Here is a 24,145-nt window from a genome sequence, read left to right as displayed (position 1 = left end):
CATCACAGGCCTCCGAGGTCCCGCTGAGCCCCCAGGCTGCTGGGCTCTGAGGGTTTTCTCTCTGACATTTTTACTAGTCTCAGAAGGAGGGGGAGGGGGAGGTGGAGGAGACCGAGGGGGGCGGAGAAGGGGGCTGGGGGGAACGAAAGGCAGGCAGCTGCTAGGCGTCCTGACGGAGGGCCGAGAGCCCCAGAGGCCGCGAGGCCGCAGAGGCGGGACAGAGGGGCACACGGGCAGCCCGAGCACAGCCAGAGGGGAGCCAGCCCAGGAGACCCCCGGGGGCCAGAGGGACCCAGACGGACAGACAGAAGGCCCCAGACAAGCAGACAGAGAGAGGAGACAGGGGAGGGGGTATCAGAACCACAGACCAGACGGCCAGACAGAGGGAGAGACGGCTCGGAGGAGATCGAGGGAAGGAACCGAGTGAGGAGGGAAAGGAAGGGGGAAAGGAGAGAGAGGGGAGGGGGAGAGGGTCCCCGTGGCAGGAGGAGCCGCAGGAGCAGGGCAGCCGCAGAGGGCGGCGGGCAGCAGCCTTTGAAGAAGCAGCCGCAGCGTCCCCAGGGCTGGGGTCAGGCCAGGTCGCCGGCCAGGCGGGCGGCCACCAGCATCATGAGCAGCTCGGAGCGCCTGAGAAGGAATTCTAGCAGACAGGGCCTGGAGAGCCTCCTGAGGTAGGTCCCTCCCGCCCAGGCTGGGGCACGGAGGGCAGGGCAAGGTGCCCGCGCTGGCGCCGCCCAGGGAGGACTGGCACCGCCGAGCAGGGGCCGCCCCGGGCGTGGGGCTCCCCGAGCCTCTACCAGGAGCCGGGCCCCCTCCCGACAGCTCTGCGGCCCCGCCGTCACCGCGGGCAGGGTGAGGGGTAGCCAGGCTGGCGGACTGTGCGCACGTGCGCGGGTGTCTGCATGCAGGCCTGTCTCCCCTGGCCCTCTCCCGCTTGCACCGCAGGGCCTCAGGCAGCGGCCTCGCTCTGCTCGAAGACCCTGTCCCTGGTCCTGGGTGCCTGCCCCGGCTCGTGCTCCTGGGTGAAGAGCACGGCCTCAGCATGGCTTCTGAGGCCTCCTCTGTGGTCCTGCTGGCTCCTGGGGCCCACGTAGTCACCCTTCAGCTCACAGACAATGAGACTGGACCTTGTAGCCACACTCACCACTCCGACTCATCGGGTACCTAGCGTGGAAGCCACCGTGGGGCCACCTGAGTGCTCAGGCCTCGGAGTCGGATCTTCCCTGGCTGGAGTCCTGGCTCCGGCACCCTAAGGCCTTGGGCCAGTGCCCTATCCTCTCTGGGCCTCAGTTTCCTCCTCTGTAAAGTAGGGGTGTGGTAGCACCTGCTTCACAGTGTCACGGAGAGAGAGCAGAGGCAAGGGGTCACAGGTGGGCTCAGAGCCACTACTCTGAGCCATGGGCCTCTCACCACCTTCCTCGGAGCTACCTGCAATGCTCTTCCTCTACCTCCACCCTTCCAGGATCTAAGGCCCAGCTGAAGTGCTGCCTCCTCCGTGCAGCCTGCCTTGGCTTCTCCTGAGCTGGGATGACTGTCTTCTGCCAGGCTCGCAAGTCTGCCCCCGCCTCCTTCGATGGCATGGCACACGCTGAGCAGATAGCCAGCTTCTGGAGGCGAATGGGCCTCCCTCAGCATCCCCAGGTCCACCTCAGCCTGGACTCTGGGAGGGAGGAGGGACAAGGTATGCAGGTGGGCTCAGCAGCCTCTGAGTAGAGCTGAGAGCAGCCCCAGGCCCAGCCAGCTCCAGCTCACAGGGCCCCTGCAGACCTGGAGCAGTGGCCCTCTCCCTGCCCCAGCCTGGCATGGCCCAGGGCCACAACCCCCAGGCCAGGACCCGCAAGAGGGTTGGAGGGGGCCCTGCTGGGCGTGCTACCTGGCAGCCCCACTCTGCCCACTCATGGGCAGACCCCGTCGAGAGTCATCTCCTGGACATCACAGCTCTCCTTCCTGGGCTCTGCCTGGCCTCCCGGGTGCTGCTCACCAGGGGACCCTCGCGTAGGGCCACGTGTCTCAGGTGGGGCTTCTCCTCCCTGCCAGCTGGGACGTGTCCTCCCAAATCACCACTGTCCCCTCTGGGGAGCCTGTGGCCCAGGAACCAGGAAGTGCCTGCTGGGTCAGTCCCGGGGCTCACTAGCACCACTTGACAGATGGGGAAACTGAGGCCATGAGGGGAGGTGCCCGGCCCCCTGGGGAGTGGCGGGGAAAGCCCATGTCACATGCGCCATCCAGGTGTGGCTTCGACGCGGCTCCCAAACCCAGTGCCAGGCCGCTGCCCACCCCGGATGAGCAGGGGGCATGCTGCGGGTGCTGCCAGGGCGGGGGATGCAGCTGGGCTGAGGGCGGGGGAAGGCCCGGTGCAAGCCCGCGAGGACCTGCACAGGGGCAGGCGGGCCTGCGGAGGGCTGGCCAGGGCGGGGGCGGGAGGGGGCGCCCCTTTGGGCTCCCCGGGAAGCCCCGCCCTGAGGGGCAGGGCGGGCGGCAGGGCTGGGTCCCTCACAAAGGGCAGCAGAGCGTGTCTGGCCCCAAGAACAAGCCTGCCTGTAACCGGTGACCAGAGTTCCCAGGTGTGTGCGGACCCGCACACCCTCCGGCTCCCGACCCAGACACGGGAAGCCCTTACACATCCACATGCCACACGCAAACGCCGCATGCCACCGGACTCTCTCCTGCATATCGATGGCTTTTCCGGCCTGCTGGCCTCTGTCCCCGGCTGGCAATGGAAAACCAGCCTCAGAGAGGCTGTGACTCGCCCAGCCCCCAGGGAGTGGGGAGCCCGCCTCCCTTGCCAGCCGCTTCACCCCAGTCCCTCCCCTCAGATGCCTGGGCCCCGGGGTGAAGGGGACAGCAGCGGGGGCACAACCCTCCCTGTGCCAAGCGCCGGAGGAGTGCACTGGCACCAGCAGCAGCTGGAGGGTCCGCGGAGTCCAGTCTGAGTAGATTAGAAACACCCTGCAGGTCAGCAGGGAAGCCGTCCCCCACCCCTCGTATTTCTCGCCTCTGTTCGGCTCACCCTGGGGCTATAGCCCCCCAGGTGCTGGCTCTTCCCTGTGTGTCTGTGCCCAGCAGGAGGCTGCAGGCCAGCAGGGCCAGACCCCAGGCTGCCCCCTCCCCTGCGTGCCTCCGTGCTGAGCTCTGCCCGTTCCCAGGTGGCTGCGATGACTCCCCCGTCCCCTCCTGCCACCGGGGAGAGTCCGTGCTCTCCCTGGGCCTGCCTTGGGCCAGGTCAGTGTTCAGGACAGTCAGGGGCAGCAAGGGGACCCTGGGCCCGCTCGCTTTCTGAGGTGCAGACTCCGGGCCACCTGCCGGGTCATGCAGTCTGAGGGGGCCGGGTTTTGTGAGGTGGGGGCCGAGTTGGCACAGTGTATCCGGGGCCCCCAGGGAAGCTCTGGAGGCCAGAGGAGCCCTCTGCCCACTGGCCTCAGCACATGTCCACCTCGGACACGTTGGTGAGGTCTGTGCCCAGCTCTCCCACCCTGGGCAGCCTGTCCCAGGAGGCCTCAAGGGACCCTGGTGTGGCCAGCAGGGCAAGGGATGAGGCCGGCTGCGTGCTGGGCTGGCCCAAGGGGGCTGGGGGAAGCCGGGCCCACAAACCACAGTGTCCGAGGGGCGTGGCTGCCTCAGGCCCACCCAAGGCCCTGCATCTGGGGGTGGGGTGGCCCCTGCCCTGGCAGGGCCGGGCGTCTGGTGGGTGGTACCGCCATGGAGAAGGGTGGTCTGCCGTGCGGGGCGGATGCTGCCCTGGGAGCCCGGGTGAGCCAGTGGCAGGGGTGCAGGGACCAAGCGGCCCAGCCCCTGGGCAGGGCGTCGGGGCCGGAGCCCAGAGCGCTGAGGTTCAGGCCCGGCTCCAGCCCCAGCCCGCAAACCCGAGTAGGACAGAGCGGCAAGTGAGCAGTGGCCAGGGCGCACCGGGCACCACGGGGCTGGCGCCTCCATCCCCGCCGGGGCCTCGAGAGGGTGCTGGGGCTCCTGGGCCCCGAGGGATGGCTGGAGGAGCTGTGGCCCCTAGGAACACCTCATCGGGCTCAGAGCGGCTCAGCACAGGTTGGGGGCCTGGGGCAGACCCACTGCAGGTGGGGGCTCAGGGATGAGAAGCTGGGCAGCCCCGGGCAGGCACAGGCCCTGGCCCTGGGCTCTGGGCGGGCTCAGGCCTCCGCACCCCAGAAGCTGAGGGCGCTGGGGGCGTAAGGGGCGGCAGCTGCCCGCTGCGGACAGGGAGGTCCTGAGGCTTGTGGGGGTGAGGCTGTGGCCGGGGTGCTGTGTGCTCTCCCTGGAAATGCGTCCTACCCGGTAAGGGGAGGAAGGAGAGGGGAAGACTGAGTGGAGAGGACGAGGGGCAGAGGGACCTCCGTGAAGACAGAAAGAGGGCGTGTGGGGACAGGACGGGATGGGAGGGGATGGGGATAGAACAGTGGTCGAGACGGGGAGAGGCCAACTGAGGGCAACAAAGGAGAGGGGGGTGCCCAAGGGGCAACAGGCGTCTCTGCGGCGGGACCCCCGCGCTGCAGGTGAGGGAGGAGGCCCTGCAGGCCGGGCGGGGCGGGGCTGCACACGGGAGGCAGGGGCGGCACTGTCTCTGGCTCATCCAGATTCTCCTGGGAAGGTGGGAGAGGGCAGGCAGGTAAGAGAAGGAAAGGAGGGGAGAAAAGGGAAGGGACGGAGAGGAAAACCCGGGGCAGGCGAGGAGGGAAGGATGCAGGGGCTGGGGGCTGAGGGGGCATCCCTGCACCTGATCTGGGCCCACCTGGATGGTCCTCCAGCCCCGCTCTCAGGGGCCAGGGGTTTGGAACCCCAGCTGTGCCTCCTCTGAGCCCTGGTTTCCTCCTTGGCAAAGGGTTGAGGGGGGCAGGGGGATGTCAGTGAGGAGCCATGTGCTGGCTGTGGAGGGGTCACTTCACCCCTTTCAATGATGCTGCTCTGGACCTTGGGGACAGGGGACCAGGGCTGGTCCCACCTGCTGGGACTCTCGGGAGAGCAGCAAGTCCCACGGGCCCGCTGAGGCTGGCCCCCTGCCCCTGTTTGTGTAGATATGGAAGCTGAGTTCAGGGAGATTGAGGTCTTGCCCACCGCCCCGGGGGACAGTTGGTGGGGTCCACAGAACGAGAGGACACACAGCCAGGGGCGGCAGAGTGAAGACTGAACAATGGCTGGTCCAGTGACAAAGCCCCTGTGCCTCCAGGATGATTAGTCCCAAGGGGCTGGGGGCCAGGTGGGGTGTCTGGGGCTCCTGTGACAGAGATGGTGAGGAGGTGTCAGGCAGAGGGTCCCACTGCTCCATGCACCTGGGCCCGGGGTTCTCCCGGAGGGCAGAGCCAGGAGCAGATGGACAGGCGGTCGGATACCAAGCTGTGCCTCGTGCTCAGGTGGGCGGCCAAGTTTGAAGGATGTGCAGACCCTGGAACCGACTGGGGATGAGACCCCCTTTGGCCCGACCACGTGCAGAGCTGTGTGTGCGTGGGGCCTTCGGGAGTGGGAGGTGGCCTGGGACACTGCCAGGAGGAGGGGGAGGGCGCAGTAGAGGCTCCCGCCGGTGTCAGCCACCAGTCGCGTGTCCTGGAGCGTGCCAAAGCCTGGCCTCGTGAGCACTCCGAGGACTGTGCCAGGCAGTCCCAGCCGGGCTCGGAGCGACTGGCTCTCCTGGAGGGCCGCCCAGAGCCAGGAGGAGACTGGGCCGGACCAGGAGATGAGGCTGGGGCTGCCACTTGGTGGGGTGCCGTGTGGTCAGCCCCCTTGTCCAGTCCCCCGGGAGGCCGGCCAGGGCGCTGCAGCGTGTAGGCGTAGGGGTAGGCAGGGCGACTCACGGCTGCGAAGGATGGTGTGGGGGCATCCGGGATGTCTCCTGGGCTGCCGTAGATCTTGGCCCAGGCCCTTGCAGCACTGTGGTCAGTGACTTGGAGGAGAAAGGAAAGACCCGTGTGTGTGGTGCACAGGGCAGAGGGAGGAACGGCCAGCACGGGGCCAGCGCCGGCCACAGCCACGCCAGGATCCAATAGGCGGGACAAACTCCGAGGCCTTGACCTCTCACCCACCGAGAGCCTGGACGGGCAGGCTGGTCTGAGCAAACAGTGACAGAGATGTAGAAGAGCCCCGGTGCCGAGGCGAGGCGGCTGACCATGGAGCACATCACAAGAGGTAGGGCACCCAGCCGGAGGGAGGTGATGGGCTGAGCAGAGGGACAGCAGGCTCGAGGCTGGACCCCACTGTGGGGACCCAGCCTCAAGGACCAAGGGGAAGCCTGAGGTGCTGGGGCTCAGGGGCCCAAGTGCCCACTTTCCAGTCTTGGCGGAGTCTTCAAGGACCAAGGTTCGGGGCTCGGTGGGTCCAAGCTGTAAGGGTGGCAAAGCCCCCACGAGGAAGTTTCAGGGTCACAGACTCCATTAAGCTGGGGACGTTCACTGGTGCATGGGCACCTGGGCGGCAGGGACAGCCTCCCATCGCGCTGTTTGGGTGGGTGATGGGGGTTCGCCCCACCAGCCTGGATGCCTCTGGGGCCAGTGGTGTGATAGGCAGGCCTGAGCTGCGATCGTCCTGACCAGCACTGGGAGCCTGGTCTCCCCAGGAGCTGCACGGGTGGAAGGCAGCCACCGCGTCACAGGTCTGGGGTGAAGGGCGCCCCAGGGACCCAGTGCGCAGCGGGCAGCGGCTATCAGGGGAGGGAAAGGGGCTTATCTGGAGTCCAGGGTGTGTTGCTCCTCTGGCATGGGTGGCTCACCCGGGGCAGGGGGGCGGGCAGCAGCTCCAGATGAGGGGGCTGGAGCAGGTCTGGGACTGGGTGGGTCTGGAGCAGGATGTGGGAGACGGAACCCATGGGAACAGAGGCCCCTCCCACACCACTTTCCCCCGAGACTGGGGGGCAAGAGACGACGGTGTGCCCGTGTGGGATATGCTGGGACTGCGGGTCCCCCAGGAGGGGCGGGCTTCACACCCGGGTGAGAGAGGGATCGAGGGAAAGGAGGGGCTGTGGAGGGTGCCTGTTCTGTATGCTGTGCCCCGTCCATTTGCGCCTGCCCTTGGCCACCATCCCCCTGACAGTGTCTCCCAGGCGCCCACCCCCGATCCGAGGACGTCCTCCTGCCACGTCCCCTTGCCCCTCCAGCTGGGTGCAGGCACGAGGGTCCCTCACCCTAGAGGACTTCCTGCCGGCTACTCCCCCCAAAACAAAGCTTGAAATAAGGGTCCTCTATCCCTTGGAAGAGGCCCTCGAGCCACACTGCGGGGTCAGCCTCTCAGATCTGAGGGCAGGGAGGAAGTCTCACCCATCTCTGGGTCCCTAGCACCCGACAAAACGAAGTACTGGTGAAGGCAAGGAGAAGAGGCGGGAGGGCATGAGGCGGGGTGAGGAGGCGGGGGGCGAGGTGGGGGCTGTGGGGGTGGAGGACTGGGGAGGACGGAGGCCATCCCAGGCAGGCTGAGGGGAGCTGGAACACCACCTGGGCTGCTGGGAGGCCAAGGAGCAGGTGGCGGATGCTGGGGTGTCGCCCAGGGGATCCGGCCTGGGGAGGGAGGCTGGGCAGGGATGGGATGGCTGTCATCCCCCAGGGGGAGACCTCGGGCCAGCAGCATCACTGCCCGGCCCCTTTACGGCTACAAAGCGGGGTGCCGAGGCGGAGAGCACCTCCAGGTGGGCAGAGGGGCCTTCCGGGGTGAGCGGGCTCTGGTGCTGGCAGGGCCAGCAGGTGGGGCCCAACTGAGGCAGGCGAGGGCGGGGACTCGACCCCGAGGGATGGCTGGTGGCTGGAGGGCTGAAGCAGAGGCCGCCCTCCCTTGTCCGCCCTTGGGGCCAGCCAGGAAAGTCGTGCAGAAGGCAGTGTTTGCCTTTGGGGGCTCTGGGTGGGACTTCTTGGATCGCCCCAGACAAGATGCCCCCCAATGCTGCCGCACTGTGGGCAGCTGGGTGGGGAGGCCCTGCAGGGACCCCACTGGGATGCAGACCCTGCCTGGGCTGTGGTGGGGGTGGGCAGGCGGCAATGCTGGCCGGTGCCCCGAAACAGGCTGCTCTGGCCTCCTCCCTGAAGCCACCTGCCTAGGTCACAGAGCCCCCTCCCCTCCCTGGGGGCTGGGAGGCAGCTGGAGTCCCGTGTTGGGAAGGGCACCTCAGCCCTTCCTTGGGGCCGCCCTAGGGTGCTGTGGCCTTGGAGCCCTGGTCCGTGGAGCAGACGGCAGCGCTGGCCTCTCTCCTGCCAGCCTTGGGGTCCCGGAGGCTGTGGCTGTGCCCCACTCCCCGAGCTCTGGGCTGGGTGCCCTGGGCCGGCCCCTCAGAGTCCCGTCCCCACACCTCGGAGCGTGCCCGCACCCCCAGCCTGCACCCTCTGGGCTGCCATCCTCTCTGTGGTTGTAGGGGGAGCCAGCTCTGCAGGAGGCCCCCTCACCCAGGGAGGCCTCCCAGATGTGACCTGCCCACGGTGCCAAATGGGATGTGGCGTGGGGTTGGGCCAGGCCTGCCCCCGGTGGGACTTCAGCCTCCTTCTCGGGGAGGCAGGCCTGCCAGCACCGCCAGCCTGCCTGGGGGGAGCCTCAGTTTTCACCCTGCCAAGTGGGTCAGCACCCCTCTGTGCAGCTGCGGAGCTTGAGGCTGGGCCTGGGGTCTTAGTCTGGGAAGGAGGGTCAGAGAGATCAGAGCCACAGCCTCGCTGGGTCCAGGCCTCTCCCCTCCCTGGAGGGGCTGGGCTGCTTCCCAGGCCAGGCGTCTGCCTCTCCCTGCAGCTTGGGCCCTCCCTCCTCCTGGGGTGACTGACAGCCGGCAGGACGCGGCTCTGTCCGCTCTCCTGCCCACCCACATTCCTGGCTCTCCAGGGTGACCACAGGCTTCCCACCTCAGGTCCCCCTCCAATCACCCTGCTCTCCACCCACCTCCCTGCTCGGAACCTTCAGTGGCCCCTGTAACCCCCAACTTGGCCTCTGCCCCGAATCTTCCCAGGTCCCTGGGTCCTGCCCCATGTGGTACCCCTTCTGGGAGTGACAGCCGCAGGAAGGGTCAGGAAGAACCGGCACCCCCGCGCCCCCTGAGGACCCCAGCGGTGGCTGACGGTGCAGGCCAGACCTCAGCTCTGACTGCTGTCTGCAGGCCCTGGAGGTGCCCTGCGGGAGGGCAGGGCCTCCACTGAGGGGGGCAGATGGGAAGGGGCTTCGGGCCTGGGGCCCCCAGGGACTCACTGCCCCAGGCCTTTCCCTCCCCTGGTCCCCGGGGCTTCCTTAGGGGTTCTCCATGCCCAGGTGTGCCGGGGCCCCCCTCCCCTGCAGTCCCTCCCTCCTGATTGTCCCGCTGACATCCCCATGCACCCTGCTCTCCGCACACCCAGGCTCAGTGCACCCCAGGCCTACCCCCTCCCAGGCTCCCACCTCTCCCGTCTCGGGAGTGGGCTGGACACTGGGAGCTCTAGAGGCCTGTCCCTTGGGCCATGGCAGCCTCCCTGGCCTGTCCCTTCTCCCTCCTGACCCCTAGCATCGCCCCCTCCGCCCCGTCCCAGCTGGTCTTCCTTCCCAAATGCTAACGTGGTGGCACCTGCAATGATGTAGGCTCGCCTGGGCCTGCCTGCTACAGGACCCGACTGGGGCACCTCCACACAGCTCCCCTCCCTGGCCACAGCCTCCCTGAGTCTCCCCCATCCACTGACGTTTCTCTAGCCCTCAGCCTCTGGGGTCCAATCCATAGACCCCGGCTCATCTTTCAGACCCAAGTTTAAGATCACCTTGGGACTCCCCTGGGCAGGGGGGGGGTGCTTGCCCAGTGGAGTATCTCCCTGGCCCACTGGGCTGTCTCCCCCGACGCCCAGTAGGGCCCAGACACACCCAGGAAGGTGCGGCTGGAGGGGGTCGGGCCAGGAGAGGGGCGGGCTGAGCGGGGAGCTGGAGCAGCGCCAGGGCAGTAGGGGCGGGGGACCACGTTCCCAGCAGCTGCGGCTCCTGGGCCCACACCCCCGGCCTGGGGCAGCCGCCTGCCACCCCCCCCCCCCACCACCCACCTGCTCGCCTGGGGCCATCTTTGTGCTCCTGGCTCACCCCTCACAGCTGCTTTGCCAGCTGCCTCTGAGAGGGTGAGTGACAGCCAGCGCCCTGCCCCCCGCCACCCTGCAGGCCCCTCCCTGGCCTTGCACACCATTGGGGGCCCCCCTGGAGTCATGGGGCGTGGGTGCTGCCCAGCTACCGCTGGCCTCTGCTGAGCTCCCCATGGGGCCGACTGCTGCCCTCAGGGGCCTTGGGGGCGTGTGGGAAGCAGGCTCAGCGGCCTCTCCGGAGCTCAGGTCTCCCACACTCTGTCCCTGCGCTTACGGGCTCTGCGGTCCCTTGAGGTGCCAGAGCACGGGAAGCGGGGTCCTCAAGGGGACTGGTTTCCTTAGTGGTCATGGGGAGATGGGTGCGCCCTGCTCCTGCTGTGTGCTGTGTGACCAGCCTAGCTCCGCAGGCCTCCTGGCCCGCTCCCACCCGTGATGTCCAGGGCACGGAGGCCTGGCTGTCCTCCCCTGGGCCCGGGACCTGCAGCTCAGCCCCCAGGCTCTTCCCTGGATTCTGAGCCAAGTGTTAGGTACAGAGGCAGGTGGGGCGGCCCAAGAGCTGCCTGCAGGGGGCAGAGTCGAGACGGGACCCGGAGCCGGCCACGTGGTGTGGGGCGGAGTGGGGGGGGGTTAGGACAGCTGGGAGGCCAGACCAGGCCCAGGACTGGCAGCATCAAGCCTTGGGGGAGACGGGCGCTGCGGACGAAGGAGAGGAGGGGGCCGGCATGTTGATCTGGGGGCTGGGAGGCAGTGGATGCAGCCCCGGAACTTGGGGGCCCCCACTCAGAACTGAGAGCCATAGGCCGGCCCGTTGGGGTCTGCGTGGTGTGGCGCACCTGGTGGGGCGAGGCCCTGCGGGGGAGCGGGACACTGGGGGGCAGAGCCCCACTCCGCAGCCCCTCGGGCTGAACCCTGGGCGCGCCTAGAGCCAGAGCAGACGCAGGAAAGAGATAATTGCATTTGTGCAGGAACAGCAAATCCCTCGCAGCTGCACGCCGGCTGAGCCAGGGCCACGGGCGGGCCGGCCGACGCCAGCATCCTGACAGCTCCGCTGAGCGTGCCAAGGGGTCTGGGCCGCTGGCCGGGGGCGCCTTTCCCAGGCCAGAGGCCCCCACCCCACCCCAGGAGAGCCACCCCCTCTCAGTTCCCAGAACGAAACCCAGCTGTGGAACAGTGAGGGGGTGAGGTCATGGGAGGGGGCCAGGAGGAGCCGCATTACTCACATCCTGGGGCAGGCGGGAAGGGAGGAGGCCTGGAGGGAAGGGGCCGAGCGGCTCCTTGTCCTTGGGCCACTGGGTCAGGGGCTGGGGGCCAGCCCGGCTCCTCTCTGCATGGGACTTTGGGGAGACCCCTACCCTGCACCCCCACCTGCCCCTCAGCCCCCCGCCTGTGAGGTTTCAGACGGCAGGGAGCGAGAGTGACCCTCGAAGGGGCCAGCTCCTCGGGAACAGTGTTCTCAGAAAGCACGCCTTGGCCTGGGGCCAGCACGCTTGTCTGGACAATGGCAGAGCAGTGAACAGTGTGCAGGGTGACGCGGACGGAGCCCGGGCCCAGGCCTGCTGCCTTGCCCTCACCCTCTTTCCCTGGTCTGAGTCTGCCAAGCACGCGGACATCCATGTGCACACGTGCGTGCAGCAGTGTGCGTGGCATGGAGTGTTTGCACCAGGTGTGGAGTGTAAGCGCCCGCGTGGGCCTGAGCATGGGGCTCAGGAGGAATGTGTGTGCTCCTGCCGCGTGTGCGTCTGCGTGTGCAGGGGAGGCCGCTGCGGCTTGTGGGCCTGGATCGGGAGTTGAGATCAGGCTTGCGTGGGGCTTTGGTGGCCGGGACACATGGCCCTACAGGCAGGGTGACCAGACACAGGGTGGCCTCTGTGCTCAGCTGTGCCCATGACAGATTCCCGGGAGCCTAGGGAAGGGGTCTGAGGAGCAAGAGCGATTGTCCTGAGCGGCCCCACGGAGGAGGAGCCCCAGGCCAACGGGCACCCCACCTGGGCCCCTCCACACACACCCGGCACCACACCTTGGCCGAAAAGCCCCAAATGCCCCACACGGACACATCCACGCGTGACCACAGCTTGGACATAGGCGTGAGAGGGGCACGGTGCTGGTCTCAACCCCCCAGGGAGCAACCCCAGGGCTGCCCCAGGAGAGCTCTAGTGGCACCTCCTGTCCACCCCGCAGCCAGGACCCAGCCCAAGCACCCCCTGCACCCCTGCTCCGCTCCCACCCTCCACTGGAGGGGCTGTTGGTGTTCATGGCGGGAAGAGCCCTAGACCCCAGGTTCCCGGCAGTCCCAAGATCCCCGGGCCCTTCCTCGCCAGACAGAACATGGCCCCCCGGCCCCCAGCCCCAGGCCCAGAGCAGGAGGCTGGGCCTCACCTGCCACGTGACCTGACAGGCGCCAGGTGTGGGGGATTAAGTGGCTCCCCGGGGCCCAGGGGGTGGGAGTCGAAGGGGCCTGAGCAGGCAGCTTGGTTTGCGTGGATGGAGTCCCCTGTGGCGGCAGCGGGGGGAGCGGGCCTGGAGCCGGGGCTGTGGAGGGGCCTGGCTTTTGTCTGAGAGGCTCCGAGGAGACCTAGGAGAGGTTAGATCATGTGCTGGCAGGACTGCGAGACCGCAGAGCCGGCCCACCCTGGCCAGGGGACAGAGGCCCTGAAGGAGCGGGCTGCGGGGTCAGGCGGCGGACACCGGCAGGAGGAGGCTGAGACCCCGGCTTGGGGAAGACAGCCCTGTAGGAGCAGAGACCCAGGGCCCCTCTCAGGCTGCAGGGGAGCCGGGGGAGGTAGGCCGTGCTGGCCAGCAAGGCCCTAGGTGCCCGCGGGACCCCAGCAGCCTGGTATCTGCTGGGCCAGGGCTGGAGGGGCGAGGCCCTGGACCCCTGATCTTAGACCGACCTGATGTAGCCCTAACCCTAACCCAACCCCGAGAAGCCATGGGGCTCCCCATCTATGGAAGAACCCAGAGAGACCTCACAGAGGGTCTGGGGGATGGTGCTGGGTGAACTGTGGGGTGAGGCCAAGGCTGAGGGCAACCCCTTCTTGGGTCCTCTCGTCCGGACACCCTCTCCTGAGGCTCTGCTCTTGGGGAGCAGAATGGAGCACCCCGGCTGGGGTGGTTGGAGTAGAGGGGTAGCTGCCCTCTGGGCTGCCTCTGGCCTGACCCCAGCCCAGGCCCCCAGTGCCCGGCTGGCAAAGGCCGCAGCCACTTAACTCATGTAGGTCAAGTGACAGCAGCTGTCCTGTCCTCTGCACCCCAAGTCATTGCTCCTGTGCCCTCCGGGGCCCTGCCCGGGGTGACAGCTACACTCGGCAGTGTCTTAGCTCTGGTCAGGCCCAGCGCTGGGCTGCCGGAAGAGGGCGGAGGGTCTGCCCCTCCTTGGGCTTCTCCAGCCCTGTCCGGACCCCGGAGCCCCCATCACCGGGAGGCACACGACTGTCCGACACCCACACAGCCCCAGGATCTCCCTACTGGCCCCAGGGAGCCTTCATGACCATCTCACGTGGCCTCTCTTTAACGATGGGGAGACTGAGGCCTAGAAAGGGCAGTGGCCAAACTGGACGGGAGGAGCAGGGCACGGGCCCCGCTGAGAACTCTCTCTGTGTCCCCCACAGGCTCACCACTCAGTGGAGCGTGGAAGATGAGGAGGAGGCCGCCCGGGAGCGGCGCCGCAGGGAGAGGGACAGGCAGCTTCGAGCCCAGGATGAGGACGAAGGGGACCAGTCCCCGGAGCAGCTGGAGGAGGAGAAGCTGTGAGCTGAGCCTCCCAGCTCACCTGTCCTGCACCCTTGGGCAGAGGGGGTCGCTGGGGCTTAGGCCCTGGGCTGGAGACCCCAGAGTAGAGGAGAAGAGGAGGGCGGGGCCCAGCCCCAGAGCAAGGGGCAGGGGTTGGGGTGTCCTGAGGGTGAGGGTCGTCACAGCCCTGTGGGCCAGTGGGGTCAGCCAGACACCTGGCTGGAGACGCAAGCAGCCGCCCCCTCCCAGCCAGCCTCCCGGGGTCCTGACTCAGGCTTTGGTCACCCTGCATGGTCCCCCTTGCTTGGACCGACTCAGACCACAGCTGCATGGCCCTGGCCCCTGAGCCCCCTGCCCCAGTCCTTGCTGCCAGTGACTCACTGAGGCCACGTCCAACTTGGCGGGCCGAGGGCCGGCGTGTTTCCTCCTGGGGCCCAGGAGGCCGCTGTGTCTGGCTGGGCTGGGCTGTTTTTCCAATAATGCCCCCCTTCCTCCCGGCCCTGTTTTGTTCCATTTTCTCCGAGTCAGCAACTCTGGGTGGAGTGGGGTGCTGTAGAGGTCAAGGCCTCTCAGGCCAGGTCCTCGGCCGCAGGCAGGGACCACTGGGGCCAGGACCACGGCCTGTGGTGTGGGTCAGGGCGCAGGTTCTCACCCTGCTGCCCGCGGAGGGAGCCTGGGGCAGCACTCCAGGGCTCCCCTGGGAGAGCAGAGGGAGACTGTCACTCATATGTGGGGACTCCTGGCCGATGGGGTAGGCACAGCCCAGGCCTCGGGGGACCCTGGGCTGAGGGGGGAGGCACAGCCCAGGCCTCGGGGGACCCTGGGCTGGGGGGGAGGCACAGCCCAGGCCTCGGGGGGCCCTGGACTCATGAAGGTGGCAGTCTCGGCCTCAAGTCGCTCCAGGCTGTGCAGGAGACCCTGTTCTGCCCTCAGGGATGCTTTGACAATGGGGAGCCTCAGCCCAGCCATGGGGCGCTGCCTCTGCGGCAGACAGGGCCTTCCACACTTGGAGCCCGGCTCTGAGCAAGCGGGCATGGGTGGGAGTGGGGCCCCAGCCCGGAGCCAGCCAGCCTGAGACCCTGCCTGCTCTTCTGCCCTCAGCCTGAAGCCCTCGGAGGCCCCTGAACTGGATGAAGATGAGGGTTTCGGCGACTGGTCCCAGAAAGCAGAGCAGCGGCAGCAGCTCTGGGGGGCCAGGGAGAACCCCGACTGCGGGGAGCCCCCTCGGGGCGAGGGTCCGGAGCGGGCGCAGGAGCAGGAGCACAGGCAAGTAGGGGTCAAAGCGGGAGGCTGGGGGCACTCTCTCCAGGGCCCCCCGGCAGCCCCCAGGGCCCCCGTGGCTGTAGGGGGAGAGGGAGGCGGAGAGCAAGGAGGTGGGGCGGGCGGGGTGGGCTCTCACCCCTGGGCTCCCCAGGGCCCCCGGGCCCCATCCAGACCAGCTGTGGCGGCCAGGGTGCTGCTCCGTCAGCACACATCTGCGGCCCGCTGGCGTCAGGGAGGCTGTGCGCCCCGCCGCCCGCCCTTCCTCCCTCGGGGCGGCCGAGCTGCATTCCCACGGAGGGGAGCAGGTATTTCCACATGTGCGGCCTCGGCCGGCCTGGGGCGACCAGCTTTCCAGATGTGCAGATGCTGCAAAGCAGGATGGGCAGGGAGCGGGGGCCCGGGGTGGGGGCTGCTCCCGGGTCCTCACCCCCACCTCACTTCGAGGGTCCGAGCTGCTCCCAGCACCCTACAGGATGTGCCCCAGGACCCCCACTGTGGTCAGGGTCCCAGCTCTGCTCGGGAGCTCCAGGCTTGGGGCCCCAGACCTGGGTCTCTCCCCTCTGGGCCACCTCCCAGCCCTTCCACGTCCCCCAAGCAGCCTCGAGCTCTAGCCAAGACCCCTCTCTGCTTGACCACCCCTCCCACCCTGCAGGCAGGCCCCCAGGCCCCAGAGCCAGCTGCCTGGCCAGGGCCCTGGTGCTAGCCTGGCCCTCCGCCCACACCACCCTTCAGGCCTCAGTTTCCCCGTCTGCCTTGGGGAGCCAGGGCACACTCTGCGTTACTGAGGTGAGGCTGGGGTCAGCAGGGTGGCCCACCTACTGATGCTGGGGTGGCCGCAGCCCGCGGGCCCTGTTCCTTTGTCCCTAGCTGGCCACTCAACAGCAGGGGGCACTGTAGCTCTTCTGTGGACCCTCCCGCTCTCAGCAGCCCTCCTCCCCGCCCCCAGCACCTGCCTGGCCGCGCGAGTGCCCTGCTGCAGCTGAATGGGCCCTCTGTGTGCCTGCTCCTGGCTCGGACCCTGGCCCACCTTGGGTGGTGGGTCTGGGTCTTGGCTGGCAAGTACACCAAGGGGCCTGAAATCATGGAAAATGCGAGAATTTCCCATCTTCTTCTCCAGGTTCAGTCTCGCTCAAATGCAGAGCCGCGCAGACTGCCAGCGGCTGGCCTCTCCTCCCCCTGAGCCAGCGCGGTCAGCCCCTCTCTTCGGGGCTGCGGTCCCCGCCATAACCCCTGGCCTCATCTTGTCCTCTAGCTGACCAGCCCCCAAACCACTCTCAGGCCCACCCACCCACGCACAGAGCAGGGAGCAGGTCAGGAAGAGGGGTCCCAGGCGGCCCCACTGCTGGGGACCAGCCAGCCTAGGCCAGTAGGGTCCACACTGACAAACAAGGCATGGGTGGGGCTTGTCCCGAGAGCCGGGAGGCTTGGGCCGGCCTCGCTGTGTGGGTGGCCATCAGCTGAGAGAGGCCTGCCCGGCAGGGCCGGGCCGGGGGCCCCAGGTCGTTGCTGAGGCCCTTGGGCTCACTTCCCTAAGGGCGCTGGGGTCTCGGGATTCTCGGCGCTCCGCTGGTCTCACTGCCCCATCTTACAGGTGGGGAAGCTGAGGCTTGGAAATAGAAAGGGGCTCAAACCAAACAATCAAATGCCCCTTGGTCAATCGGGTCGCCTCCCTCTTCCCCCACAGACCCCAGCAGCACGTGCACGGGAGCCAGGGCGATGATGAGCTGAGCCCAGGCGGGGTCTGTCTGGAGGAGCTGCGTCTGAGCCCCAGCTCAGAGCCCCAGGTGGGGCTGGGACCAGAGGACACAGAGCCCAGAGGCCCTGAGGGGCCCGTCCAGGGCGGCCCGGGGCTGGCAGAGACTGAGGAGGAGGACAAGCAGGTGCTGGTGGCTCCCCGCGGGGACTGGGCACATCCCAGCTCCCAGGCTGGGTCCGTGTCGGCCGCAGGCGTGCTCTGTGGGCCCCGTGGGCCCCGTGGGCCTGGCCCAGAGGGAGCCGGCACCCCACCTGGGGGCTCTGTATCCCCTGCATTCTCTGCAGGTGGGGGGGGTTGGTGACCCTGCGTGATGGAGCAACACTTCCCGGGACTCTCCAGTCCCTGCTGCAGAGAATCCCAGAGCGTGTCAGGGCTGGATAGGACCTGAGGCCCAGGGAGGGGAGCGTGTTTCCTCCAACAGGCCCCAGGTGGGGCGGGAGGGGTGCGAGGGGGCGACCATTCAGCTTTCGTGACCACAGGTGTTCTATCTTTAGCACCAGGGATGTCAGCAGCCCAGGACACCCAGCCCCTTGGTCTTGGAGGGGACCGCACCGGACTCTCCTCCCCTGAGCCCCAGCACCAAAGTAGGTTAACTGCCAAACTTCGTTCTCTCTCCCAGACTCGAGACCAGTGACGGCCCCAGCCCAGGGCGGGCAGTGTAGCCGGCTCCCAGCAGAGCCTTGAGAAATGCACTCACTGGGCAGTGGGCCTGGCGGGGGTGGGGAGCAGGAGGGGGCACTGGCCTGGGGGCCTTGCTCTGGCTCCCGAGGCTCAGTCCCGGCCCGCCCTCCACAGCTCATCGACAGAACCGAGTCCCTGAACCGCTCCATTGAGAAGAGGTAAGTCTGTCTGCCTCCCAGGCTAGGGCTTGGGGTTCTCCAAGGGGTGGCTGAAGAGGGGACCCACAGGGCAGAGGCACGGGCCGTGACCTTCTCCTGTCCTCCAGTAACAGCGTGAAGAAGTCCCAGCCAGCCCTGCCCATCTCCAAGATTGACGAGCGGCTGGAGCAGTACACCCAGGCCGTCGAGGTGTGTACCGGTCCCCTCGCCTTCTGCTGGGCCCCTCCTCCGTTCATGCACCCAGTCCTCCGTCCAACCAGCTCCTGTCCATCCACCTGCTCTTCCCTCCAGCCAGCACCCATTTATCCAGCCAACACCATCCATCCAACCACTGTCCCTCCATTGATCCTGCATCCTTCTGGCCTCACACCCTTTTATTCAACTAACACTCCTCCATTCAGTCTGCACTCTTCCTTCCAATCACTACCCCCACCCAGCCAGTGTCCCTCCACCCAGCCGACGCCCATTCATGCAACCAGTGACTCTCCGTCTAACCAGTAATCTTCCATCAGACTAGACCCTTCCATTCAACCAATGTTTCTTCATCCAACCAACACCCATTCATTTGAATAATGACCCTCCATCTGACCAACATTCCTCCATCTAACCAATGTCTCTTCGTCCAGCCAATACTCCTCCATCCACCCAGCCCCCGCTCCTCCAGCCCTACACCGTGAGCGGCACGAGGACAGCTCCACACTTTTCTCACATCCCACCGCGTCACCTGTGCTCTGCAGAGCAAGGGGATGTCTCACAGCTGCACCGAATGGTGGAGGCACAGGTTCTCAGAGCGCCCTGCTCTAGCCCTACGTCGGAAAAGCCCTCCTGGGGAACTAGAACAATACAGAGGTTGTCTCTGGGCCAAAGTGTCTCAGCCAGGTCTCTCTGATGTGTTCCACGTGGCTGTCCAGTAAAGCAGTTCTGGGCCCTGTCTCCTCTGCAGACTGCCGGCCGGGTCCCCAAGCTCGCCCGCCAGCCCTCCATCGAGCTGCCCAGCATGGCCGTGGCAAGCACCAAGAGTCGGTGGGAGACGGGAGAGGTGCAGGCTCAGTCCGCTGCCAAGTCCCCCTCCTGCAAGGTAGCACTCCATCCTGGGGCAAGGCTGGGCTCCCATGGGAAGGCGAGTGTTGAGTGTCCAGGCTGAAGTGTGGGCAGACAGAGCGCTGGGGCAGGTGGGGACGGGGCCGTGGCTGGCCCCGGGGGAGGGCTGTACAGGGAAGGATGTGAGGCTACGCGAAGGTGGACGGTGCCCCCCTTCCCTCTCCTGCCTCCCCCACGGGGCTCTCCCCCGAGGAGGCAGGTGGTCAGGCCCTGGGCCCTGTGAGGCCAGGCAGGAGAAGGGCGCAAGTCCTCAAGCCCCAGCCAGGGCTCTGCCCTGTGACACGCCCTTCCTTCTGCCCCCAGGATATTGTAGCTGGAGACATGAGCAAGAAGAGCCTCTGGGAGCAGAAGGGAAGCTCCAAGACCTCATCAACAGTTAAGGTAGAGCCCAGCCGGGCTGATGCCGGGGGTCGGGGGGCGCAGTGAGATGGGGGCTGCCTCCATCTCCAGGGCTCCGGGAGGGCACCCCTCCTGCTACTCTCACGTCTGCTCTCGGCTTCCTCCCCACACAGAGCACCCCGTCTGGAAAGAGATACAAGTTTGTGGCCACTGGACACGGGAAGTATGAGAAAGTGCTTGTGGACGAAGGCTCGGCGCCCTAGGCCGCCCCGCTGGGTGAGTCCAGGGCAGTGGCCAGAGGGCGCTGCGGGGTGGGGAGGTGACGTCTGCCGTGCTGGGCATGTGCCGGCAGGGAGGTTGGCTGCAAGGCGGCCTGAGAGACCTGAACGCCCTGCTTCTGAGCTGGCCAGAGCCCTCCTCCGGGGTCCCCCAATCCTGCCGACTTGCGCTCCTCCTCCCACCCCCATCTCACACTCTGTCTCCGGTTCTAGCCCCAAGTCTGTTCCCCACGGGGAAACTCAAACCTCCCTTTTGGGAGGAGGCCACCGTGTCCCACCTGGACTCCTCAGGCAGGAGAGTTGTCCTGACCCCTGCAGGGTGAGCCTTGGAGGAAGGGGCTGGCGCAAGGACCCAAGAGCTCAGCCCTCTACTCGGTGGTGGGCTGAGGGTCTGACAGGGGTCAGAGCTTCGCTCACCGTCCTGTCCCAGCAGGCAGTGGCTCCCCCCATTTCTACTGCCCACCCCATCACCTGGTGAAGAGTCAGCGAGGTGACCCATTGCCATGGTTACACACACTTTTATTAGTGGCCTGGGTCCCAGGGTCCTCGTACAGCACCCATTGTGTCCTGGGGTGGGGCAGCTGGCTCCCCACCGACTGCTTCCTCTGTTCCCAAGTCCTGCTTCTGGGGACGGGGCCGGAGTTTCCTCTGGTAACTGTTCCCTCTCCCACTGTGGTCCGCCCCATGGTCGGAGCCTCAACCCTTGTCCTGAGTCAGACCCCAGCTGAGCACAGACTGCCTGAGACTTGGGGCCCCCTTCACCGCCCCCTCTGGGCCCCAGCCCCTCCTCACCCAATGTCGAAGCCTGGTCCTGGCTGAAGCTGAGACCCTGTCTCTCCCTCTCCCAGCAATGAGTCCCCCTCAAGCTCTGCCCCCAGGTAGGGGGAGCAGAAGTGGGCAGCGAAAGGGGCAGGGTTGTGGGGCCAGCTCCCACCCAGGCCTGGGCCTGGCTCTCCTGTCAAGGCTCTGTCCTCGGGACACATGGCAGTCACACCGCTGACCCAGCTGATGGTGCCCCACTACTGAGTCCCCCCGACCACACTGCTCTGCGCAGCAGCACAGTCATACCCCGAGTCTTTCACAACAGAAGGGAGGGGCTGCAGCGCCGGGCCCCAGCGTCCTCTCCCTACTGTCAGGCATCAGGGCCCCTCACCCAGCGCATCCGGGGCTCAGCCAGCCCTGCTCCCCGTCTGCCACTTCCCTGGCCCTGGGCAGGCCCTCCTGTGCATTGCACAGGCCAGAGCCAAGTGGCCAGGGGACCGCCTCGTGCAACCCCTGCCCCAAGCCCTGTGCAGACTCAGGCTGGCCCTGCCCAGCGAGGGCAGTCACACAGTCCCTCCCTCAGAGCAGACCCATTTACTTTCTGTCCCCCAAAAGTTTCGCCCTGTAAGGCCCCATACTCTACCCCGACGCAGACTCCTCTCTGCCCCTCCTCACCCACCACCTACTTAACCCCATCTGCTCCCAGCCACGTCCAACCTCCCATCTCCCACCACAGTCCTTCGTGCTCCCGTCCACCTGACCTGGCCCTCCTGACTGCCCAGCCACCCCCGTGCTCCCCTCAGCATCCGTCTGGCCCTCATGCACTCTTCGGTGGCCCAGCTGGACCCTCAGCTCCCCTTCTGTCCGCCCCACGGTCCTGGGCTGGGGTCTTCCTGGCCGTTCACTGGAGCCTCCAGCCGGCTGCCGTCCGGTTGAAGTTTCTGGGCTGGGGGCTCAGGTCCAGGATGGGATGGATCACAGAAGGGGGCCGGGCGGCTGCCTCCTGCAGCTTCCGGGCGTTAAAGCGAGGCCGATAAAGGAAGGGCAGGCGGCTGAGGCCAGTCACGGTGCGTGCCCCAACCCCGGGCCCAGCCTGGCCACCACGGGACTCAGCCACCGACATGCGGTACAGCACTGCGTCCCACATCCTGGAGGCCCGGGAAGCGGGGGGCCGGGCGGCCGGGCCAGCAGGGGCTGTCACCCCCCGCCCTGTGTGCCCTGGGTGCTGCTCAGGCCCCGGGGAGGCGGGCTCCTCCTCCTCTTCCAGCAGCTGCTTCTTGAGGCGGGTCCAGCCGCTGAGCTGGGGTTTGGGTGCGACTTTGGGGACAGGGCATAGGTGGGGGCCTGATAGTGGGGCAGTAGGCGAGGCCCCACGGGGGCTGGAGACCCGCTCGGCTTCAGCAGCAGGGCCAGCAGTGGGGGCCTCCTCCAGGCGCAGGGCCTCAGGGGCCACAGAGGCGGGCCTGTAAGGTGAGGGTCCCGGCGAGTGGTAGGTGGGGGCAATAGGGACCACCGCCCGGAGGCTGGCCCCTCTGGGCAGTGAGGCCTGGAAGCCAGGGGGTGGCCTGGGTACAGGGGGCACCTCAGGCCGGGGACTGGCAGCCTGGGCCCCGGTGGGCAGCGGGCGGATGTGGGCCACTGGGATCAAGGGCTGAGCTCCTGGAGGGCACGGGGCTGGGTGTCGGTCCTGGACACCAGGCCCCTCATCCAGGGCTGCCCGGGGGGTTTCTGGGGTCCCGGCCTGCGGGGACGGAGATAGCCGGATGTGCACCTGGCTGATATGCATGCCCCTCGCTGTGGGGGCCGAGACCTGGGCGTAGCTGCTGGGGGACTCGGCAGGCTCTGGGACTGGGGCAGCGAGCTGGGGCCCCGTGGCCTTGAAGTGAGAAGCCAGGCTCCTGCACTGGGTGAGGCTAAAGGAGAACGTGGACCTCTGTGGAGGCGATGCCACGTGGTGGATGACGGGGGTGTGGGGCGAGCGGGGCAGGGGGGCCATCACTCGCGGGACCTCGGCGGGGCGGGGGCCTGGGGCCTCCTGGTCGTGGCTGGCCTCGCTGACGGGAGACAGGGAGGTGCGGAAAGCCCCAGGTTGGGGAGGGGGCCCGTCCCCGCCCATCTTCTTCCGGGCTGCCTTCCTCAGGAGCTTCTGCAGCCGCAGGTTGTCCTTCCCCGGCTTGGGCAGCAGGGGTGGTGGGGGTCCTGGGGGCCCCTGGGGGCACGGCCCAGCCGTCTCAGGGGCCATGGAGGCTGCCGAGATGAGCATCCTGGGGAGAGGGGGACGGCCGTGAGCACAGCCCTCCTCACCCAGGTCCTGTCCCCACCGAGGGCACGCAGCCCCCTGGTTGTGCGGGAGGACCGAGGCTTGCAGGGGCCACAGTCTGACCCCCAGAAGCTCTGTTCCCTGAGCATCTGGCCCCTTCCCGACGTGCTCCAGGTACAAACCCTCGCCTCGGCAACTCTCTGAGGCAGCTCTGCCATCACTCCACTTTAGGAAAGAGCCCACAGGGGCCCGAGGTGCCCTCTGGGTGCCAAATGAGGGCTGGTACCCGGTTCCAGGTGCCGCAGCCCGTGTGCACAGCCTGGGCCGGAGACCCACGGGCGAGCTCCAAGTGGGAGGCACGTGCTGGGCCGGCCGCCCGCGAGGGCAGGAAGGGTGCCTGCCCGCAAACGTGAGGGCCGCCTTGCCGTCGCCGGCCTGACCACAGGCGCGTCCGCTGCGAGCCAGCGGCGAGGTGGCGGCCAGAGGCTCCGGAAAGCAAAGGCTGCGTCACCGGAGGTAGACTGGCCGGGAGGTGGGAGCGGTCTCTGCTGAGCTGCGCTAAATGGGATGTTCCCACAGACATCCTGGCTGGGGTGGTCCTGGCCAAGCCACCCGCCCTGGCTTCTGGGCTCCACGTGCTTGCAAGGACGTTGACAAATGGCGGCTGGGCCAAGCCAGGGCCTCCAGGCCGAGAGAGGAGGGAGGCCAGGGGGCTGCTGCCGAGGGGCCGGCTCTGCCAGCCGGAGCAGATCTGCCTGGGGAGGGCCCAGGGGCCTGCTGGGGCTCACTCTCCACTGCAGCCCACTGCTGGGGGGCTGGGGCCCAGGAACGGCGGGAAGCCAGTTCTAGCCTCAGGGAGGGGCCGGGCCAGCAGGCAGACAGGCGGGGGGCGGCGTCCCTCGACCCCAAGTCCCGAGCAGGGCCCAGGGCACCGGAGCACGGCATCGGGAGCAGGTTTCCAGGCTGGAGGTGGGCATGGGGTTTCGGCGGCTGGAGCGGTGGCCTGGGCCGGCCAGGCAGCCATGAGGGAGGGGCTGCAGGGGTGGGCTGCAGGGTTGGACGGCAGGGCTGCGGCCCTCTTCGGACTGTGGCCTAACAGCCCCCGTGCCTGTGTTTCAGCTTTCCTGAGACTGCGGCATGGACTGGTGGCACCTCCTGGTTCCCGACCCACATGCCCTGGACAGAGGCCGGCCCGACTAGCCACCAGCTCGGCCAAAGAAGCCGCTTCTCACTGCCGGCCCCACCCACCCTCGGCCTCCAGCACCCGCTGCCTCTGCAGCCTCTTGCTCCTGGACCCTCCAGCCTCTCCCTCTGACCCCGGGCTCTGCCCCTCACAGTTGGGTTGTTGGCTCAGGGACCACCCCCCAAGAAGCCATGAGCTCCCAAAGCAGGCGCAGCTGTCGCAGAGAGAGGCCACGTGCCAGGCCCTCTCGGTCAGGAGCCACCAACACCGGCACAGCCCTGCTCCCACTCCTGCCCCCCACTTGCTGCCCCTCCACCATGTGCAGTAAACCTCCCCATGTGTTCCCATGCAATGGCTCTCTGGTTCTCACTAATGGGACTGACAGGAAGCAGGGATGGCTGGTTGGAAAGGCTACCCTCTGGCACAAGGGTGGGACCCAGGCCTCTAGCCTTCAGATTTGGACACTCTGTCCTGTCCTGTGGCCTTCTGCTGGGTTAGACTCTGGGGTCTGAAGTGTGTGGCGGCCAAAGTCAGGGTGCACGTGGTGCTCAGGGTCCAGTCCTCCTCCTCCAGGACTTCTGTGACACTTGCTTCCTTGACTGGCCCGTCCGAAACTTTCCAGCAGCTACAACAGTGTGCACTT

General features: G+C 67.4%; 2 protein-coding genes across 4 annotated transcripts in view; one reads left to right on the top strand and one right to left on the bottom strand.

The window, feature by feature from the left end:
• Positions 1–23,845, top strand: part of LSP1 (lymphocyte specific protein 1) — a 34,835-nt gene extending 10,990 nt beyond the window's left edge. The window contains exons 1-11 of one of the 3 annotated variants that reach the window (XM_072970547.1): positions 143–671; positions 13,601–13,738; positions 14,823–14,987; positions 16,669–16,864; positions 17,235–17,324; positions 17,536–17,579; positions 17,687–17,768; positions 18,523–18,657; positions 18,984–19,061; positions 19,193–19,295; positions 23,439–23,845. In XM_072970547.1, the coding sequence (XP_072826648.1) occupies positions 610–671; positions 13,601–13,738; positions 14,823–14,987; positions 16,669–16,864; positions 17,235–17,324; positions 17,536–17,579; positions 17,687–17,768; positions 18,523–18,657; positions 18,984–19,061; positions 19,193–19,282 (1,080 nt within the window). In that variant the 5' untranslated portion in view covers positions 143–609 and the 3' untranslated portion in view covers positions 19,283–19,295; positions 23,439–23,845. Of the gene's footprint in view, positions 1–142; positions 672–13,600; positions 13,739–14,822; positions 14,988–16,668; positions 16,865–17,234; positions 17,325–17,535; positions 17,580–17,686; positions 17,769–18,522; positions 18,658–18,983; positions 19,062–19,192; positions 19,296–23,438 lie in introns of those variants that run through there. The other 2 variants (XM_072970548.1, XM_072970545.1) reach the window with 2 other exon arrangements.
• On the bottom strand, positions 19,306–23,052 carry PRR33 (proline rich 33). Its single transcript, XM_072970544.1, has one exon. The coding sequence runs from the start codon at positions 22,320–22,322 to the stop codon at positions 20,961–20,963; it is 1,362 nt and encodes a 453-aa protein (XP_072826645.1). The 5' UTR covers positions 22,323–23,052; the 3' UTR covers positions 19,306–20,960.
• Positions 23,846–24,145: the final 300 nt, after the last annotated feature.

Source organism: Vicugna pacos, chromosome 10 (assembly GCF_048564905.1).
Source record: "Vicugna pacos chromosome 10, VicPac4, whole genome shotgun sequence".
Taxonomy (NCBI): domain Eukaryota; kingdom Metazoa; phylum Chordata; class Mammalia; order Artiodactyla; family Camelidae; genus Vicugna; species Vicugna pacos.
The sequence above is the reverse complement of the archived record's forward strand: the minus strand, read 5'-3'. Positions and strand labels throughout refer to the sequence as shown.

What these genes read in the sequence shown, in the direction of transcription:
- PRR33 (XM_072970544.1), bottom strand. Translation starts at nt 22,322, where the DNA reads ATGCTCATCTCGGCAGCCTCCATGGCCCCTGAGACGGCTGGGCCGTGC.